A 23,006-nucleotide genomic window follows, 5' to 3' on the forward strand; every position below is an offset into this window, starting at 1 on the left:
ATAGTTAAAAAGAGGAGCTACAGCATTCTTACATTGAGGTTCCTTGTAAATTATGACTTACCATACAAACGCAAAGTTAATTTCCGTTACTGAAGTTAAGACATACAGGTTTCTCTTCTCTGTAATAATATTAAAATTATGTACACCTGTATGTATAGTAATATGTACAAATGTATGCTCAAAAATAAAGAAATTGATTTCCATGGGACCCAATATAATTTATCTATATTTTATTTATAGATATTTCTTTGTAAAGTCTTAAAAGGAATTGACCTCAGAGACTATCATAAAGTCACCCTCAAAAAATATTAGTTGAAAGAACTAATAAATGTTTTCACAAGTCACACAAAAAATCAAGCTTATGATTTCCTAAATTCAACATTCTAAATATTAAAATTTAATATCAAGGCCAAATTTTTCTCAGTAAATACTTGCACTGAAATTTTTGGTAAAGAAAAATTATTTTTGTATGATAATATATATAATGTTGACGATCATACCTACTCTGAGATATTGGCGAGGTAGGTAAACAGAAAAGCAATGATCTCTTTATTTTACAAATAATGGTGCTTAAGGTCAGAGGGGTTGAGATATTTACCCAAGGTTACATTTCATGTATAGAATCATTTATTTTATAAATAATGATGAATCATAAATTATCTATGCTGATAGATGAAAACACTGTTGATGATACATTTAATAAAACTTGATTGGACAAAATAGTCTCAACTTCATTTTGGAACGACACATGATTTTGGCTATACATTCATAAATGAATCATAGTAAGGTTCATTTTGATGTGCAAGATGCTACAGGGATGGGGATGGGAACAGGGGTGTTGATGTGGGCATCAGAAGCACAAGAAGCAATTGAGAAGAAATGTGAAGTAGAGTTCACAAAGTCACAATTTCACATATGAAACATTTTGAGCCGATTATAAATCAAACTTTTGCTTTACTAGTCAAGGCAATTAATATACACTCGACACTTAAACACTTTACCCTCCCCTTATGAAAACTTACAAGGTAATCATACTCAATTGTTTTCTCTTTTAAATTATCTATAAATTTCTTTTTTAAGTTATGATACATATAAAAACCATAATATTTGTTACTGTAATCTTTTTTTGTTTTTTTTGGTGAGGAAGATTGGCCCTGAGCTAACTTCTGTGCTGCTCTTCCTCTATTTTTTTATGTGTGGGTTGCCACCACAGCATGGTTTGGATGAGTGTGTAGGTCCACACCTGGGATCCGAACTGTGAACCCCAGGCCGCCAAAGCGGAGCACGCTGAACTTAAACATTACCAGGCTGACCTCAACCATTTTTATGGAATATCGTTCAATGTCATTAACTACATTCAGAATGTTGTGCAACCATCACCAGAGAGAGACTAAGAATGCATGCCAGTTGCACACAGCTATTTAGTAACATAACTAGAATTTAAAACCTCTTGTCTCTCTACTCCTTCAAATAACTTTTCAGATCCAAGTTTCCTAGGGATTTATGATGATATTTTCTTATCATTTAGATTATGAAATTGCTGAAATAAAGAGATGCAAATTTTGAGACAAAATTGTAACCCTGAATATGGCAACAGTTCCGATTCTGGAGGGGTATCTAATTCCATAAATTAAGTCAACTAATGATTTTTTTATGGCCTGGGCAAGACATGAGTTTTCTGTGTTTAACACTAACATTATCTTACAGTCAAGCCAACTGGCATTTGATGAGCTATTTAAGGGGAAATGTATCGGTACTACATTTTCTTTATAACACAGCCTGCTACACTCGTACAAGTCATAGCTATATTGACTGTTCTGCCTCAGTCACTAGAGAGATAAGTCAAGCATACAAATCTAAGGAGTCATTGTGATTCAAATCACATTTTAGGTAATAAAGGGAAGAGATCTCGAAACAGTTCCGCTGGCTGAACTTGGCCCAGTCTAATCTTCTGACATTGTCATTCTTCTTTAAGACTTTTATAAAATGAGAGAAATAAAACATTGATCGAGTGTTTCCATGTCTCTAAAGTATTGTTAACAACTGCAAATACCAATTATAGTATATGTTTCAAGAAAAATAAGCTTCAGGTCGCCAAAAAGAAAAAGTAACCAGTACTTTAGTCAAGATCTCTAAACCAAAATTAGAATCAGTTTCTCTAAATAAACAGCTGTTCTTCCTTTGGAAGTCATTACCATTGAGATTATGGGTTCCAGGCTCCAAGAGAAAAAACAAAGAACATGAAAATGACATATTGGAAGAGGTGATAAAAAGGAGAGGCTTGCTCTAGATGAAAGCAATTTACTCATAAATAAGTGTGTGGGTGAATTAGAGGGAGTTAGGGTACTTTAAACATGCATTTTTACTCTCAAAGAAAAGTCTAGGCTACTTGGTAAGAATCAATGGTGACACTTCTTCAAACATGAATTTCCACTGAGACTATGCCATGGCAGTTTTGACACATTAAAAATGGATCTGTGAAATGAAAATTAGAAAGTGTATGTAAAGTCTAGAATTAATAAGTTGCTTGCCAGACAAAAATAAAAGTCATTCTTGTGAGGTTGTGGTGCAAGTTTTCTGAGTAGAGACATTTTAATACTAAACAGGTGTGACCTTAGCCCCTTTTGTGAATATAACTTTCCACCTGGGAAAATTGGGAAATAGGAAAATATTTCCTATCCATTGCTTTATTTCAGTAAGGAATGAGCATGCCAGGCTTAAACAACAATCGTAGTGGATTTCACAAACTATAAGGAGAGAAAGAGAAACTTCTACTTTACCCACTCTACTAAGTATTCACAATGCTTTTATTTTGTTTAGGAATAAATTATATGGACATGACATTAATGCACTGAAAATTCAAAATGAGGCTCAGCAGAGGAAAAGGCCACAAGGGAAAATATGTAAATGCCTGTGATGTGGGTAGTTGAGAGAAGCAAGCCTTAAAAAAAAAATTTGAGACTGCAAAAGCAGGTGAGGAAAAAAAATAAGGAAAGAGCAACAAGACGGTCTTCACTCTGGTTCCAGCGTTCGGCTCACAAAGGTCCAGAGCCAAGGGACTGGACCAAGAGTGTGAGGTTTTGTCACATAGACGTGGCTCTCCCTTAGCCGTGTCAAAGATGAAATTTCAGACTTTTCCATCCGATCATTGTGCTGTGTAGATAGCCACTGAGAAATCAACTTGTGTAGGGAGATCCTTGCACGTTGCTTACCTGTACAACTGCCTCCCTCTGGGAGAAGTCTCTGTGCTCAGAAAGTAACTGCTCAGGGAAGAAAACAACACAAATATCAGGCACAGATCAATTTTTGGCACTCTGAGATTTCGCTGGAATTTTCAAACCGTCAAAGAACAGGCAAGAGCTGTTCTGTTATTCAACCACAGGACTTTGATCCATTTGGGAAATATGTGTTTTTTTCTTAAAATATCATCACACTTTTCCAAGATCTCTCTCAATTTATCTGGGTGTGCATGTGTCTAAGTGTGTCTGTGTAAGTGTGTCTCTGGGTGAAATATAGGGAGAGTCTTTAAAAAAAAAGATTGTTCTTTACATGGCCAGGTTGTTTGGACTAGGACCGTGGTAAGCAAAACATAAATCTGGCGGAAAAGATTGCATTTGACAACCCTGAATTCCAATCTGACTAGAGAACCAAAAACGCTCACATTTTTTGCGTCGTTTCATCGTATGCCAAGATCTTTATCACTTCCCAGTTTCCTGATGTCAGATGCCGCACGGTAACCTGCTCACTTTTACTCTGCAAAGAAATAGAAAATATTGATTTTCTTTTTATTTAAACAGCATCTCTCTGGTCAACACGACAGTACTAACTGCCTGTGTCACTTTTAATTCTTTAATTCTCAGCTAACATTAGGTTTCTCATTTTCAATTTTAAGAATGCACACACATTCACATAAGCATAGATCCAGGTAGGAGGGTGTCTTTATTCCTGTGTAGGAAAACCATGCAGAAAAACACCTCTGGGTAAGGATGACCTGTGAATCACCTTGACATAGGATGTTGTCTTGGCATTTGGTACAGACATAGGACTTTGATAACTCTCACATAAAGAATCAACAGCTGTGTAGCTTGGACATCTTTAAACAAGACATTTCAGAATAAATTTTATTCCAAATAAACACTAAGTGGTATATACTTTTAACCTTTACAGCATGTGCATTACTGTAAGATTTGCTATTTTCACTCAATAATTTATTTCTGAGATTAATCCATGTTGATGCTTGTAGCCATAGTTTATTTTCATTGCTAAATGGCATTTAGTTGAATGAATAGAGCATAATTTATCTGTTTTTTTGACAGCTGAGTTGTTTCCAAATTTTTGTTCTTAAAAACATGTTGCCTATGAACAGTTTTCTTAATGTCTCCTGATGCACATGGCAGTGTTTTTCTGAGACAAACGCCAAGAATGGGAATGCTTGGTCAGAGGATGTACGTGTATTCTACTTAACCAGATAGAGACAAAGTATTTCCCTAGGTTGTCCCAACTTTTAGTCTACTAGCAATATGAGTTTCTGGTGCTTCACATCTCCCCCACTTCCTCACCAACAGTTAATATCCTCAGACTATTTAATGTTTTGTGGAACTAATGAGTATGAAATTGTATCTCATTTATTTTCTTTTTATTGAGACAATGTTCAAACCTACAGAAGGGTTGAATGAATAGTGCAATGAATACTTATACAATCTTTACTTGGATTCAACATTTCAAATGTCAACATTTTGAATATTTGCCCTCATCAATTTTTTGTTTGCTGAATCATTTCCAAGTAAGTTGCAAACATCAGGCTATTACAGCCCTAAATACTTCAATATATCTTATCCAAGATTAAGAATATTTTCTCCCATAAGCAAATTGCATGTCACACCTGTGAATATTAACATTAATATCATCTAAATACATAGTCTCTATTCCAATTTCCACAACTGCCCCAAGTAACCCAAGTAACTCTCTCTCTCTATATATAAATATATATTACATATGTCTTATATATTTTTTAAATACAGAACCCAATCAGCTTTACATATTGCATTGGGCTGCCTCAGTCTCTTTTAAAGTAAAACAGTTATCCTATCTTTTTTGATTTCTATGACATTGACCATTTTTAAGCCTCTTGGTCCAGTGTTCTTACAGAATGTCCTGCATTTTGGAGTTATATGATTGCTTTCTTATGATTTAATATAGGCTAAACATTTTTGGCAAGAATATTATATAGGTGATATTAGGAAGCACATATAGGAAGCACATAATTTCACATCTTCCCACTCATGACAATGTTGTTTACATGGTAACTGTGAGATATATTTCTTGTAAAAGTACATTATGCCTTGTAATTAAAAGTGCAATGATACTTGCAGTGTATGTGAATAACTTTTTTCCGTGAACTTTTCACTCAGTAGTTTTGGCATCCATTCACAACCTTTCCCTGAATAAATTATCATTTCAAAGTGATTTTATAATTCTAACATCTCTTCTATATTTATTAGGTGGCATTCGTCTGTAAAAAGCACTTCCCCTACTTTTTCCCTTCACATATGTTCACTCTCTCCCTCTCCTCCTCATATTACTATAGACATAAACATTTTTAATGAAATATGTTATATTCCATTACTGTTGATATTCTTTATGATGCTGAAATTGTCAAATTTTGGTTAGTGGGAACCCCTTCAAGGCAATCCCTTTATTCTTTGGATGTGATTACATTAGTCTTTGAGCACTTCCTTGTTTTCTGCACAATAAAATGTTCTAAGGTCATTTTACTTCCTCTGTCCCATATCTGTAATCAATCACTTCTCCAAGGACTTTTTCCTACCCGATTATGGTACTAGGATCAAGATCTAGGGTTAGATGTGCTCATTGCTACTCTGTTATTAGTTCTGGGCCTTTTCAGAAGAGGTAGATAGATAAATAGATAGATAGATAGACAGATAGATAGATAGATAGGGAGATAGATTTCCATACGTTCTCTCTTTGTGTGTGCATGTGTATGTACACACATGTATGTGTGTGTGTTCTTAGTAATATCTCCAATTTAAATTTATATCATTTGATTTACATTTAGGTGCATTTCCTTCTCTTAATATTTCAATTTAGACTTTGATGTCCTCATTCTTTTTATTTAATTTTCTTTTAAAAATACGTACAAGTTTCAAAAATATACTATATATATGTATATGTACACTGAGAGAAGACTTGGTCTCATCCCATTTTCACTCATCACTTACAGAAAATAAGAACCTAATGAGGTTCTTATTTATTCTTCTTTTCTAGGGGAGAACTTTTTTCGTGTGTGTGTGAGGAAGATTGGCCCTGAGCTGACATCTGCCAATCCTCCTCTTTTTATGCTGAGGAAGACTGGCTCTGGGCTAACATCCATGCCCATCCTCCTCCACTTTATATGGGACGCCACCACAGCATGGCTCGACAAGCAGTGCGTCGGTGCGCGCCCGGGATCCGAACTGGAAACCCCGGGCTGCCGCAGCAGAGCATGCGCACTCAATCGCTTGCGCCATAGGGCCAGTCCAAGGAGAAATTTTTATAACTAAAATAATTAATATTTTATCGCTGTAAACATAAGTGTAAACCTAATCACACACATATATATATATAATTTAGAGAGAGTGTGAGATATGCTTTATATCCATTGTTATAGATCTTCTTCCATCTTTTTTATTCTTACATATTTCTCCGTTGTGTGGATGTCCCAAACTAGCCTCCAATGATGCCCGTCTCAAATCATGCTGCAGCGATTAACCCTGTGTATATGTTTGTTGTTTAATGTGCAGGGAAATATCTTCGGGATATACTCCTCCATAAAGAAAGTACCATTTTGCACATCTACCAGCAGTGTATAAGGTGCCTCTCTTCCCATGGACATGTTACAGAATATGTTGTTCAGTGTTTGAATTTTTGCCAGTGTGGTAGGTGAGAAATGGTGCTGTGGTAGACACTGTGATATGCCAACCAGAACTCCCTACTGGAAGGAAGCACCTACTTGGCCAGTAACTAGAAGTTCTGCTGGAAGAAGGTGCCCAGCTGTCAGTCTTCTTGGGGTATTGCCTGGACTGAAGACAACGTCCTCGCCAAAGATCATATACCTCCTTTCAGAGGCAACTCCAGTCCAAGGACACCCTGGTCTATGTTGTAGTATAGAAGCCCAGGCCTCTTACACTAACTTGGGACTTCTCTGAAGGGCCACCCCAGTCCAGAACTCTCTGTGGGGTCAGCTGAAGCCTTCACTCAGATGGCATTGCAGCTCAAACTCTTCTGGCCAATCTTGCTACCTTCCCCTCCTTTCCAAAGCCATTGATCTCCTCTGTAATAGTTGTCCTGCAGGCCAATCTTCATTTCACAGTTGGCTTCCTGTGAAACTCAACTTGTGACAGGTACATTGTCTAATTTCATTTTGCATTTCTTTTAGAAGAAAAGTTGAGCATCTTTATATGTGTATAATATAACATATATATAATATGTCATTTACATAGTTGTTTTAGCTTACTCTCTGTTAATGTTTGTCTACATTATCAAATTTTTTTGTCTTTTGGTCTTCTTTTGTTTATTTTGGTTCTTTTTTTGCTGAGGAAGATTGGCCCTGGGCTAACATCTGTGCCATTCTTCCTCTACTTTATGTGGGACGCCACTACAGCATGGCTTGACAAGTGGTGCATTGGTCTGTGCCCGGGATTTGAACCTGTGATCCCCGGGCCTCTGAAACGGAGCGCACAAACATAACCACTATGCCACCAGGCCTGCCCCGGTCTTCTTTTATTTTTTAAGAGTTATTTATGTCTTTGTATCCATTTATATGAGCTATAAGCTGCAGATAGCGTCTCCTGGTTTGTCATTTTATATTGACACCAGTTGTGGTACTATTCTTCCTCCCGCATCCAATTTTTTTCTAATCTTTTTCTAATCAAATTTACCAACATATACTTACTGGTTTCTAGGTATTGACGCATAGTTTAAAGGGTTTCTTCAAACTAAGGTTACAAAGCATTTACTGATGTTTTCTCCTAGTACATTCAGGTTTTATTTTTTAAAGTTAGAGCTCTGATGGTAGTATGGAACTACTTTTATCTTTTTCCTAATGGATATTCAGTTTTCCCAAAATTATTTTATAAAACATTTCATTTTTTCCAGTGGTTTGAAATGCCATCTTTATTATATATTAAATTTCCATATGTACCTGAGTCTATTTCTGTACTGTCTATGCTGTTCCGTTAGTCTCTGTTAATTCATGTCCCAATATCACACATTTTTAGTTATAGATTTTATTTTTTTATTTTTTATTTATTTATTTATTTTTATTTTTTTGTGAGGAAGATCAGCCCGGAGCTAACATCCATGCTAATCCTTCTCTTTTTGCTGGGGAAGACCAGCTCTGAGCTAATATCTATTGCCAGTCCTCCACCTTTTTTTTCCCCCAAAGCCCTAGTAGATAGTTGTATGTCATAGTTGCACAACCTTCTAGTTGCTGTATGTGGGACGCGGCCTCAGCATGGCGGGAGAAGCAGTGCGTCGGTACGCACCTGGGATCCGAACCCAGGCCGCCAGTAGTGGAGTGCACGCACTTAACCACTAAGCCACGGGGCGGACCCCTATTTTTTTTTAACATCTATATTATTTAGGACTCATCCCTGCTCATTGCTTTTTTTTCAGGATTTCCCTAGATATTACTACATATTTATTTTTCCAAAGGAAATTTAAAAATAAGCCTATCTAGTTCAAGTAAATAAAAACTTGTTGGACTTTCTTATTGGGATAATATTAAGTTTGTAATTAATACTGACCTCTTTATGATCTTCAGTCATTCTATCCAAGAACAGGGAGATTTTTCCATTTGCTCAAGTCTACTTTTTGTCTTTCAGGGATGTTTTATCACCGTCTTCATATAGGTTTTGTACATTTCATTTCATATATATTCAATTTTCAAATTAATTATTAAGTATTTTATATTTTTTGCTATTGTCTATAGGGTTTTCTCTTCCATTATACCTTCTAACTGGTTAATGTTTGCATATATGAAAACTATTGATTTCTGCATGCTAAATATATATCCTGCTGTCTCACTGAATACTTTTGCAAATCTTATGGCTGGTTGTTTATTCTTGTCTGGTTAACATTGACCAATACCTCCCAAACAATACTACATAGTAGTGGAGATATTGTGCATCCTTCCTTGTTCCTAACCTTAAATGGGAAGGCCACTAGATTGGCTTTTGGGCTAAGGTATGTGTATTTTATCATGTTAAGAAATTATTGACCAATTTCATATATTTTTTTAAACCAGGAGTTGGTATTAAATTTTATAAAAGGCTTTTACAGCAACTATAAGGAAAATCCATGCTGTAGAATGATTTAAATTATCTTGGCATTACCTCTGAAAGTCTGGTTAGATTCTCCTACGAAATCGTGTGAGACTGGTGCTCATTTGTGGTGTAGTTCTGAGATAACATTCTATTTCTTCTATGTCATTAGTCAGATTAAGCTCTCTATCTCTCCTGAGACAGCTTTGGCGAAGTGTATTTCCTCATGAAATTGTTCATTTCATCTAAATTTTCAAACTAACTGGCATGGAGTTCTGCAAAATACTCTTTTATGATTTATTAAAATGTCCTTTGTTTATTTCTCACTACTCATTTCTAATTTTGTATGTTTGTTTTTTCCCTCTTTTTCTTTGATTGGATGAGCTGGTGCTTTGTTTCATTTGTGTGTGCCTTGTGTGTGTGTGTGTGTTTTCAAAAGGTAAGCGTTATTTTTTTCATTTATTAGTTCTACATTTTTCTGCTTATAACCTACTTCATTTTGCTTCACATTTAGTTATTTCCATCTTTCTGATTTATGTTGCATTTTGCTGATAATTTTCTGTCTGAGTTGGGAATTCAACTCATTTCATTCTTCTATTTTCATTTTTATAAGTTGGTAGAGTTATGACATTTTTTCTGACAACTGATTCTCATATAGAGTGTTGTAATTATTATTATTATTTTATAAATTTTGCAGTTTTCATTTGAATTCTACAAGGAATTGTTTAATTGGATTTACTTTTTAAAAATTTCTAGTTGAAAACCCATTAAAATGTATTATTGATTTCTAGGCTTATTACATTGTGATTATAGCATATTTTTATATAATTTCTAATTTGTAGAAATTATTGAGCTTTTTTAATGACCTGATCCAATGTATGTTCAAGTTTTGTCAATATTCTATATGCATATTATCTCTTATTTGGGTATGTTAAACATTATATATTATAAGTCAAACACATATATATATGTGTGTGTTCAAACATTATATATACATAATATTATATATATATATAATTTATCTGTCTACCTATCGCCTTAATTTTTTGTCCATTTGATTTGGTTTGGACAGAGAATGGTACAATAAGGTTACCACACATTAAGTAGTTTCTGTGCATTTCTGCCTTAGGAAGGTGGCTACTTCACTCTCTGGGGCATAGATATAGACATTTTTAACTATTATATCTTCCTTGTGATTTGGGGCATGAAAGCTCTTCTTGTCTGGTATCAGAATTTTAGCCTTTCTGAATCATCTTATTTTAGATGTGTAATTTGTATAAAAGTTTGAATTGGATTCTATCTGTTTCATGAACCAATCTGAAAAACCTTTGTTTTAATTTTAGTACATAAGTTAAGCCAATTTACATTTATTGGTATGACTGAAACCTTTTAAAAAAGTCTATCATATTTTGGGGCTGGCCCAGTGGTGTAGTGGTTAAGTTCCCGCTCTCTGCCTTAGCGGCCAGGGGTTTGCAGTTTCGGATCCTCGGTGCGGACCTACACACCAGTTATCAAGCCATGCTGTGGCAGGTGTCCCACATATAAAGTAGAGGAAGATGGGCATGGATGTTAGCCTGGGGCCAATCTTCCTCAGCAGAAAGAGGAGGATTGGCAACAGATGTTAGCTCAGGGCTAATCTTCCTCACCAAAAAAAAAAAAAAATCTATCATATTTTGTATATTTATTACAGATATTATGGTTAATTAGGTTTTTTTGTAGGTAGTTTTTTAGTAATTTTTTCTGTAGTATTTTGAAATCTGGTGCTAGGTTTTTATTTTAGTTTTACATGTTATCTTTATATTAATAACTTCAATAATGTTCTTACCATCTCCCAAAGGTATCTTTTGTTTCTAGAACATTTTGGCTTTTCTGGTTTGTTCTTAGATTATGGTTTTAAATGCTGCTTCTCCTCCATTATTTTGCTTGTTTTCTTTAAGACGTCCAGTTACATATCAGGTGATTTTTATTTCCCTGTCTGTCTAACTGTCTAACTCTGATCTGTTCTCCTTCTTTATTTCATTTCTTTCCATTGGCTGTTTTCATTTCTCTTCTTGATACTTATTAGTAGATTTTCAGCAATATCTATTTACCCTTTGTCATCTTTCAATTAATTGATTTGTTATTATTTTGTATTATTTTTTCAATTTCCTTCCTGAAATCTGTCACTTTTCGGTTATTTTTCTTTCTACTTTATGAGGACTTTTCTAGGTTTTGAATTTCTTATTTGATGAATTTTATATCTAAAAATGCTTATTTAATGATAATTAATTCTTGTTGGAGTATTGTTTTTACAGTATTCCTCTGTTTCATGGTTGTTTTCTGGAGAGGAGTATCTTTATCTATTGGAAATTTTTTATTCTACTTTCTGTTTTCTTCATATGGTCATTTTGTAACTCTATTGTCAGCCATATTCTGTTCTTTATAAATATCTTGGATTTGCCAGGATATAGATGCATAAGAATGGTGAAAGATTAGGTGACTCACTAGATTTCTATTACTAGTACCCTAAGGAGGTGTCCCTAAAGAGTACTATTACTAGTTCCCTAAAAACTCCTCAGTACCCCAAGAAGCACACTAAGGTGGCACCATTAGGAGTGGATCCGTGTATTCTCATAGTTCACAAACTTTTTTTTATTATGTAGAGTTCTTAATTTATGTCACTAGTTTTCACCTTTCCCTTTACCAGCAATATTCCAAGACATACCTCTCCCTATCAAACTTTTTTCCTCTCCTTCTTAGGTGATAATTTTTTTGAACTGTCATGTCTGCTTTGTGCATATTTAAGCTACTTCATTTTGCTTCCTTGTCTCAATGCTGATTATTAAAAGGAATGTAACTAACATTCCACTATAGATTATGTATATTACCTAAGCTTTTGGTGAATGCCTTTGTCAGCTTAAAGAAGTTCTCTTCATTCCTAAATTTCTAAGATTTTGGAATATGGATTTTGTTGAATTTATTGGGTCCTTTTTCTACATAAATTAAGACGATTAAAATTTTTTTACATACATGAAAATGTAGTGACTCATATTATAGATACTCAAGTAGTAAGCAAATTTACCAGTACAGTGTGGAAAATAACTTAGTAAATTTTTTAATCTATTGAAACATTAGATTTGTCAATATTTGGTTTAGGAGTTTTTAACGGACCTGTAATTTTCATTTCTCATACAGTCTTTCTTTGGTTTAGGTTACAAGATGATACCTGTATTATAAAATGTATTAGAAAATATTCTATCTTTTTCTCTTTATTGAATATGTTTCTACAAAATTGTGTGTGCTTCTTGAATATCTGGTAGAACTCAACTTTAAAAACCACCTGTGCCTAAAACCACCTGTGCTTGATGTGCCGAAATTTGAAAACACTGATTTCATTTCCTTAATATTATGGGACAATTAAGATTTTCTGTTTCTTAGATTTGGATTGTTTTCTAGAATTTATCCATTTCACTCAAGTTTTCAGATTTATTGACATAAATTATTCATGGTATTTTAAAATATATTTTTAAATGTGCAGTTATGCCTCTTTCCCACTATTTATACTTTGGAGGCTTGCCCACTTTTTAAATTAACCTTTATAAATAGTATAGATTTCATTATTTTTTCCAAAGAACTGATTATTTATTTTGCCAAACCTCTTTATTCTATTTTTGCTTTCTAGTTCATTAAATTCTACTATTGCATTTCTCATGTCCTTCTTCTACATTTGAATTTATTATACTCTTTTTTTAAATACTAACATTAGATGCTTATATACATATATATATATATATATATTTCTTATTGAACTCATGAATAATGTAGAAATTATATTTTACTACAAATGTATGGTTTTTAAAGAGTTATAACTGTTGTTATTCATTTCTAATTCAATTGCATTGTTTTCAGAAAACATAATCCATTAGCTGAGCAACACTTCAAATGCATTTTTGGTATAAATATATTCAGAATTTAGGGTTTTTGGTGTGGGAGAGTTTTATTAAAATATCTACTTTCCCATGTTACTGGAAGCAGATACTAAGAGGCCATTCTATACTCCACATTTGTATAAACAGTATTAGAATCTTCCCTCAAAAAATCCTCAATATCTTATTGGTACACATCTGTATTTCGACATCTCCCTAAATCATCTATGCCTTATTCTTAAAGGGAGTTCACTAGCCGTCTAGCTGTGTAAGGTCAACAACAAGCATATGACTTCTTTATTTTAACTTCTTTGTATACTGTCTGATGCATTATAGCTCTTTACAAGTATTTGCTGAATAAAAGTATAAATGCAAAGATGAAACTGAATTTTTGAGCTTTGAGACCGGCACAGACTACAGGCTGACATGGATTTCTGAAGTCACATACTTTATTGCCAAATTCCCACAGGCCAGTGGATGGTTTCCCTTACTCATTTCCAGATTCTGCTTTGAATTAGCCAAAGACAAGATACTAAGATCTCAAGGTTTTAGCGCATTTTTGGTGCCCAATTTCAAGATGAATAAAATCTCAAAACATTAAAAAGTAAAGAAACTTTACTCAATATTTGTACATATCTGGAGATGCTTTTTCTAGGTTAATTATATTTTCTCTGTTTTTCAGAGATTTCTGTCGTTTGTGTGCGTGTGTGTTTTAAGGACAGAAGAGTGGCTGCATTAAAAGTGATCATGAGCAAAAATCCAATGCTTTGAAAAATGTTTGAACACAGTGTACACAAAAACAAAAATTGCACATTATTCACTTCAATGATGAATCTGGAATCAAAATATTATGCTTCTAAATGTAGAACCAAAAGATCTCTTGTTGGAAGCCGTAAAAACAAACCTTTCGAGTTTACTTCAAACATCTGTAATGGCCCTGCTTGCTTTATGTCTACCAAGGCAAATCTGGGCTGGGGAGTAAGTTGAACCCCCCTTTCACATATAACAGCATAGAGTATCTTTTATAGTTACATAGTTATAGATATAAGACTCTTAAGCTATTATCCAAAAATATCTATCAGATTATTTCGTAGTAGTGAGCATATTAAGTTTTATCTGGACTCTAGGTAAGTAATCCCAATGCCAATCAGAATACGGTAGATGACTATACAGTAAGTGCAAAATAAATATCAAGGGACTTGACTAGGTTTCACGAGGGGATTTCTGTACTTCAATTGGTTTTCCATCCACCTTCAAGCAGAAATGCGATCAGAGGCAAGTTAACTTAACAAGGCAGGAAAGAATAATCATTTTTACTCCACAGTAATAATTCTTTCTTTCTGTGAAACCAATGATCTCTATTCTATTAGCTTGGTAGAATAGAAACAATGATTATGAACATGAAACCATAATGGACTTTGACAAGGGTGATATGGCAATATACTTTAAATTGAGGTCATATTTTACTTTTAATTTTAGAATAAACAGCAATAAAACTAGTGATTTCATTCATTCTCATAGGAGGGCTGAAAATCTAGGATGCAGATAGAGTATTTTTATTTGGGACATTAGACATCAGACACCTCTCCTTGACTTGGTGAAGATTTTATTATACTCAAGAAAGTTAAATATTAATTTTACATTTCTATTTGCAAAGTGGAAACATTGGTATCAGTAAAAGTTTAATGACACACATGCTTTTTACCTGATTACACACTGTTCACTCAAATTTCTTATATTCAATTCTGTTTAACTTTTATAGCTTCTAAATAAGGGAAATATTGTAGCACTTAAAAATAGCATGCTTTCATTTACCGTCTATTCATCACATGAGGTGAGCTAATTGTTTTCAAACAATGTCCTAATCAGATACAGCAGTGAAATGTAATGAAAAATTTTATTGGGTTGATTAGGTGATAGAATTGTGAATTGGGGGCATGCTATTTTCTACAGTATTTGTAATGAATAATGACATTCAAAATTGTTCCCAGTGAAATCATCAGCTCTCATGAGCAAAACTTTGTACTGCTGAATAGAGAAAGTGAGTGGATTCACCAACATACATAATTTTTCATTTAACACAAGATGACAGGGCAATTGCTTATGTTTATGAATCTGAACCACTTAATATGATTAAAACTCTGTTTATCCCATATTTGAGAGAAAAAGATGGCCATGTCTTTGACAAAAACCCTTCTCTTAACTGCATCCTGCATTGTCGGATATGAGATGTTATAGTTCCAGAAATGGGAATTCAGAAGTTAGAAATCTACAGAAGGAATGTTGTGGGAGAGGCAGAGGGAGAAATATGTGGAGTAAACAAAAGTTTAATGGTTTGAGGTAAAAGAAGTTTTGCATGATTGTTTGATTCAGGAATTATATAAACTGATATTAATACTGCATACTGCTCACTCTACTCAGAAGAACAATTATTTTAGCTATATAAATTTTTGGACAAGTCAGTTTTTATTTTTATTAATATTATCTTTAATGAAATATATAAAAGTAGAGAAAATTCTTACAAATTCTGTTTTCACATATTCCTATTGAAAGTAATCTGGAAATATATATATACAAGGGCTTAGAAATATTTTACTTTTGACGCAGGAATTCCAGATCTGTTAATCAAAACTGAAAAAATAATCCAAAATAGTATAAATAAGCTTTCTGCACAGTGACATCTATAATTACAACACATTGTCACTAAATTAAACATTGAACCATAATGGTTAACTATGTACATCCAGTCAACTAAATATTAACCTTCTAAAGAATTGTTTTTCAAAATTATTTAGCATTATGGGAAAAGTATGCTTTAAAATTTAAACTTAAGATATCAGGACATAATGCTGTAGTTTGACTAAAATTATAATCATGTTTAAAAGGAGAAAAATGGAGGAAAGCATATGAATTATTTCTACCTTTATTTTTTGGAATTATTTTAACAAGGATCGCTTTTGTAAATGAGAAAAACAACACTAAAATATTTGTAATGACAATGATCACTTTCTATATATGAAAATGGCCTGAAAGCATTAATTTTGTAGCCTGGTCTCTAATTACTGGGTTTTATCTACATACTGATTATGTAAGAGAGCAAAATGTTTGCAAAAATTTACTAATCCCATTTAATAAGATACTTCAAATGAATGCATATATTCTCAGTCAATGGGGAAGTTCTCAAGTAGCTAAGCATCAAGTACAGCAAAGGTGGTCTTCCTGACTGTCGCCTGCCAAGCTCTCTCTGCCTGTCATTTCTCACTTTCCAGGCACGCCAATTTTAAATGGAATCCTCTAGCATGTCAAGGGAAGAAAGAGAGGGTAAAAAGTCATCAATGTTGGAATGCATTACTGTTTAGACTGTAAATTATTATACTATTTTTGGAAAGCCAATTTGGCACTCCATATCAAAATCTAAACAAATACATACTTACACGTATGCTTTGCAAAGATTTCTAGGTATCTTTTGAGATCTAGAAATATATTTTAGTGATAATAATCATAAATAAAATAAGTATGCATGGGGTGTTTATCTGTGAACAATTTCTAGTATCAAAAAATAGAAATAACTTTAATGATTGATGAAAACTGATTCACTTAACTACAGTATAGTATATCTACCTGAACAGAATGTTGAACAGCTATTAAAATCAAATTTTAACATAATATTAAATATTAAGAATGCAGTTAAATTATGTGAGAAAATGCTCATTAATTATTCTTTAAATGTTACAGATCTATGTATGTGCTTTGATGGCAATCTTTGAGAAAATGACATATTTTTAACATAAAAAGGAATTGGAAATATATACAGTAATATATTTATAGTGTGAGAGTGTGGGGTGATGAGATTGTGTTTGATTTTATATACTCCTTTATTCAGTTTAGAATTTTACAAATTTTTATAGTATATATATGTCAGTATGGCAATTATAAACAATTCATAAAAGAGCTTTTTTGTTAGCTGTTAAAAAATTGAGGCAAGGGGACTGAAACTATTTACTAAAGTCGTGGGTGTGTGTAAACTTAGGTATAAATTGTATTTATCTAAGCACTGCCCTCTGACTCATTAACAAGGTAAATTAATTTTAGCCACATTGCCAAAATATCCATAAGTAATCAGTCATGTTTATTTCTCACAAGTTCTCTGAACTGCAACCAGAAAAGATCAAAATGTTTTCTACTTCAATGAAAGCTTTGTTAGTCTCCATATAGAAGAGGAACAAAGTAAACACATCTGCTCTACAAAGTTGTTCTTCCGAACATTTCAGAAGTAATGAACTACTGCATGTCAAGAGCTGATTTCATTGAGGGACAGAAGGTTTTTCTTCCCAAGACTTATAAGGAAACTTTTGTTAGGTGCATAAATATCTCAATTCCTACATGCCAACATCATCACCTCCTCGCTCCGCCCGGGCCAATCCCACTTTGAAAGACACATTTAATTGTTGACTACATTGTCTTACTCTTGGAATTGTATATATAAAGATGTACTCTACATCCTTCCCTATCCTTCACTATCTTATAAATATTCACAATTTGTATGTAATTTTGACGACCTGGGTTTTTACACAGCTTCCTGAATATAAAATAGTGGGATTCAAAAATTCAGTAGAATGTCACAGTCAATTGTAAGATTTGGAAAGTGTGGTTTATTTTTTTGGCCAACGTATCTCCCTAGTATTTATGATAACAAAGTTTACTATTAACTAGCAAAAGTTAATCAGAAAAGCAATTTGCTGGTGAAGTTTCCTCCAGTTCAGATTAAAAAAAAAAAAATTCCCTCAATCCCCCCTGTCTGATATAATAATTTTAATAGTTGGATATCGAATTACAAAAAAATTTTATCCATATAGAAATGCATAAATCTATTTATAACATAAATGAGATCATGCTATACATTGGTCTATAACCTGCTGTTCCAACTTAATGATATACTATGAGAATTAAGCTACATCTCTATTGTGGAAATTATATATGTTCCAAATAATTTATTTTAGCTTTGATTAAAATTAAAGTTATAATCATGACAATTATTTTAATAGTACAGAACTTGGACAAATGTTAAATTTTAAGCTATTGATATAAGATTTTGAGAATTCAAGGCACTGAGCTGCCCAATATAAATAAGTATATAGATAATGATACAAGTTTGAGAATATGCGCAAGACTTGAAAGTTCTCAGAACATAAAAAGTAGCCAGGCTGCTTTGGGACATTTTGCCAATTCATATTTACTCTATATTTTGTAATGAAATTGATTCTTGACTAGTTTGTTTGTAAAACTCGCATAGAAGATTCTAATTTATTCACAATGCTTTGTCTTTATAAATGGTCTCCTACCTGTGAGACTAAGATGTTTACTTATTTGATTTTGAATAAAACTTCATTTCTCATGAATACTTGTTATTGGCAATTAGATTCAAATTAACTCATTAACCTTGTCAAATTTAAACTACTTATTGTGAATTTACTGATTTTTTATAATGAGACAAACTGTATAAACTGCTAACATAATCTGAAGTTTAGAGAAATAATAACCTTTTCCCCTATTTTTATCAGCAAGTCCATAAAAATATAATACAGACACTGTGTCTTTGAAAACACACAAAAAAATCTATTTTATCTTGGTTTTTAAAATCTGCATTGTATTTCCTTGTGTCGGTATATCATGCTTTATTCAACTATTCAGTTTTTGATGGACATTTAGGTTGCTTCAAGCATTTAAAACTTTTATAACACCTCAAAAATATTACTTGTACGAAATAGGTAATACGTATTTGTTGAATGAAAAACCTTCTCTATATTGCCCTCATGTCCTTGAAAGTAGGGGTCAGGTACTTTTCATTTATTAAATTCTATATCCCAAGGCCTTCAACTCATAGCACACATGTGAGGCTCACTAAATTTTATTAAGTGTTGAGACTGTTTTGTGGGAAGGTACACCTTGAATTTACGGCTATGGATAGAGATCCTCTTCCTAAAATGTCCCTGAGTTGGATACATGACTGGACTTCACCGGCATTAACTGTAGGTTCAGAATGCACAAGACTGAACCTTCATGAGCACGATGGCAATGAAACCAAATCACAGGAAGAAGCCAGTACTTACCTGGACAAGAAACATAGCTATGTGGTGAAATTCTCCACGGCCCCCTTGCTTAACAGGAACTGTCATAAAGAATTTGCTGCCATCTCTAGAAAATACAGGCTCCTCATTCTAAAATACAGAAGTGCATATAACAATCTCAAAATGGCATGTGAAATTTGTGCTGTAAACTACTGCTAATTCATGCATGGATTGGATTAACTATTGATTTAGAATTTGTTTGGAAAATAGTCAAATTATTTAAAAAATAAATGTATGATAGTATTTTTTTAAAGTAAATTCAGTGCTGCATTGCATGTATGTGTGTGTTTGAGTGGTGGGAGGGATGGGGAAGTTTCTTAAAGACTGGATAGGAACAACTCACAATTAGACTAAAGACACTTTTTAAATTGGTTCAAAAAAGAACTTTCGTTATCTTTACAGAAGATATGATTGTGTTTAGCAATTTAGCCTTCAAAGATAGGAAAACTGTGAACATCTGTACCAGTTTATCAACAGAAATTTTTTTCAAATTTAGAAAATTTTATAACACACAATATTTAATATATTTTTCTGAAATATTGCACTCAGCAATTCTAGTTACTTGAAGATACATTTCTGATGACGTATACATAAATTTACTGAACATACAAAAGCCAAAAGGCCACAAAATTGTAAGGAATCCATTGAAAATCATTTAATTAAAACTTCCCATCCTCACTGCTCACCCCTCCACAAACACACAAACACAAATGTCCATTTGATGATTTTCTAAATTAAACTCTAGTGGTATATTAAATCAACAGGATTATTTTTGAAAATTATATGGAAGCCACACATATAGCTTGCTTTCTCTTGCTCCAGGGGAAACATTAAGAAAATGGATTTACCTAACAAAACATTGAGGTTTTTCCTATTGGATTAGTGATAGTGATTACACATATGGTATAAAGAAAGGCTTTGATACGGTTTGCTCTATAGGTCTTTAAATGGCTTACAAGTCTTTTTAGATGATCTGGCCCTCCACTCTCTTTCTGATATCATCGTCTTCCTTTCTCCTGCTTCCTCATTGCACATGTTTCTGCTCCAGGGCCTGTGCACTTTTTATTCCCTCTGTCTGGCTCTTTCGTTTATCTCTTTCATATCTCTGCTCTATGTCACCTTATCAGTGAGGTCTTACCTGATTGCCCCATGTAAAGGGTGATCAGAGAAGCCAGATCATCCAACTCTATCTGAATCCCTCATCCTCTTTTACTTACTTTCTATTTTTTTCCATAGCAACTAACACTATCCAACATACTATTTCTTATGTAAGTATACATTTGTTTGTATATGAATGAATGCATGTATATATGTATGTAGGTAGGTAGGTAGATAGGTACGTAGGTAGTGTTCCTCTAGAATGTAAGCTCCAGGAGGCAGGAATCTTGTATTCTTCATGGCTGTATCTCCAACACCTGGACAGTGCCTGTCACATCAATTGTGTTTAATAATTATTTACTGAATGAATAAGTAAATTAATAACTATTTTAATAATCTCACATCTGATACTAGCTTCATTAGTGAGAATGTCCTTTGACAGAAATATAAGGATAATATTTTCCTTGTCTACTTCATGGACACTCATGAAAATATAAAATGACATATGTAATAAATTTAAAACTCTAAAGTAACACAATTCAAGGATGGGAAAATTGCATTACTGGGCATATAATAAATACTGACAAGATTCTTGACTGAAGGAATCACATCTTTCACCTATGATAGAGTCAATAATTCTCTATGTTCCATTTCTTGCCCCTCTGGGATATCTCTTTCTTTACTTTTGCACATGGGGTTTCTTCTTTTTTTTTTTTTCCAGAAGCATTTTATTTATTTATTTAATTTTTTTCTTAATTTTTTGTTTATTGCAGTAACATTGGTTTATAACATTGTAAAAATTTCAGGTGTACATCATTGTACTTCTATTTCTGCATGGACCACATCATGTTCACCACCAAAATACTAATTACAACCCATCACCACACACATGCACCGAATTATCCCTTTCATCCTCCTCCCTCCCCCCTCCCCTCTGGCAACCACCAATCCAATCTCTGTCCCTATGTATCCGTCCATTGTTGTCACTATCTACTACTTAATGAAGGAAATCATACGGTATTTGACCTTCTCATGGGGTTTCTTCTGTCTGGACCAATCTTTCTGTTTTCCTGTTTGTGCCAAATCCTATCAACTTTTTTAATTGTTTAAGTAAAAAACATTTCCAAATTTCCCTAGTTAGAAGAATCTCTCCTAGTTAGGAAATCTCTCCTCAGAGATTCTAAAAAGTACGCTGTATTTATCTCTATCACGGCTTTCAATGCACTCTATTATATGGTCGACTTCCTTCAGTAGGCAAGGAATAATTAAACTGTTTGCAATTTTATCTTTTCAGCTCTATTTTCTAGGACACAGTAGGTGTCCTACTCATAATTGAATAGATGAATGCATATGTACAATTGGCAAAAATAGTTGTTATATGTATCAATTTAGCCACCACATTCACTCTAGCTATTGGCTCCTCCTTTACTCAACATTCTCCCCTGTGCTTTGCTCTAAAAATAAATTGCTTTTCTGTGGTGTGAGGACATCGGAGCATTCTAATTTTTATATTAGTTTCCCCTCCTCCAATTCTGGTACCTTAGAAATGGTTCATTTAAGGGGCAGATGGGGGGAATATAATCTCAAATGCATAGCAGGGCTTAAAAACGTTCACCACTAGACCATAACTGGCTATGAACATGCAGCTCTAATCAGACGCTTTCCTACAATCACAGAAGGTGGGCCAATCTCACTGCCCACTTTCATGACCTTAAGCACGTCAGTGTTTGTGACACACAGGGCCATGAATTGGGGCTACCGAAGTTTAGCCCTTGACCAAACATTTTGTACATGGTTATCCTTCTCTCTTTTCTTCCTATTATCCAGAAAGTGAGCATATGATGATTATATTAAATTTCTAATTGTCAGAAATTTGCTTCAACTCATTACTACTACCACTCTCATCCTTCAACTTTTATCAAATTCTGAGTATTTCATGAAATTCTCTTAGAGCTGCTGGCGAAAAAGTCAACTGTGACAAACCACCATCTGCATTTTCTTACTGAATAATTGATAACTGGTTTCTTTGCTTAAAAAAATTCTATTAAACATTCATAAAGTTGGGATTTAAAATATAGAGAGCATAATCATAAAAGAGCATGCATTATGTTGATATATGTTAGACTATTATGAATGTCACTGGCAACAAAAATGATAGCAAAATAGGTTTACACATGCAGGACAATTCAGAATACATCAATATCTATTACGCTGTTGTTTTTCATTGTTTTCATTTTCATATGTAACCTAATTTTTGAGAATCCATTATTGGCTATGAAATCAAGGGTTTTTTTCCCAAATTCATCTTGCACATTGACTAAGATTAAATAGTTCATATTAAAATGTATTGATAGATAGATAGATACATAGATACATAGATATGCCTATACTTCAAACAAGCAAAGGTTTAGCCTATTCACCATCCTTCTTACTCTTTTTCTTTATTTATTCAACAAGTATTTATGGAGCTTTTCTTATAACCAGACTCTATATTAGGCATTTGGTTTACAATGGAGAACAGAAAAATAAATATACTTCCTGCCTTTGTAAATTAG

At 33.4% G+C, this 23,006-nt stretch overlaps 1 protein-coding gene across 5 annotated transcripts in view; it reads right to left on the bottom strand.

Moving 5' to 3' along the window:
* Positions 1-23,006, bottom strand: part of DPP10 (dipeptidyl peptidase like 10) — an 830,517-nt gene that overhangs the window by 45,483 nt on the left and 762,028 nt on the right. For 4 of the 5 annotated variants that reach the window (XM_087435067.1, XM_087435064.1, XM_087435068.1 and 1 more), the window contains 3 exons: positions 19,336-19,443; positions 3,662-3,753; positions 3,213-3,260 (listed from right to left, as the gene is read on the bottom strand). In XM_087435067.1, the coding sequence (XP_087291193.1) occupies positions 3,213-3,260; positions 3,662-3,753; positions 19,336-19,443 (248 nt within the window). The remainder of the gene's footprint in view (positions 1-3,212; positions 3,261-3,661; positions 3,754-19,335; positions 19,444-23,006) is intronic. The other variant, XM_087435066.1, reaches the window with a different exon arrangement.

The sequence above is a fragment of the Ceratotherium simum genome, chromosome 9 (assembly GCF_057802395.1).
Source record: "Ceratotherium simum simum isolate JZ-2026a chromosome 9, ASM5780239v1, whole genome shotgun sequence".
Taxonomy (NCBI): Eukaryota; Metazoa; Chordata; class Mammalia; order Perissodactyla; family Rhinocerotidae; genus Ceratotherium; species Ceratotherium simum.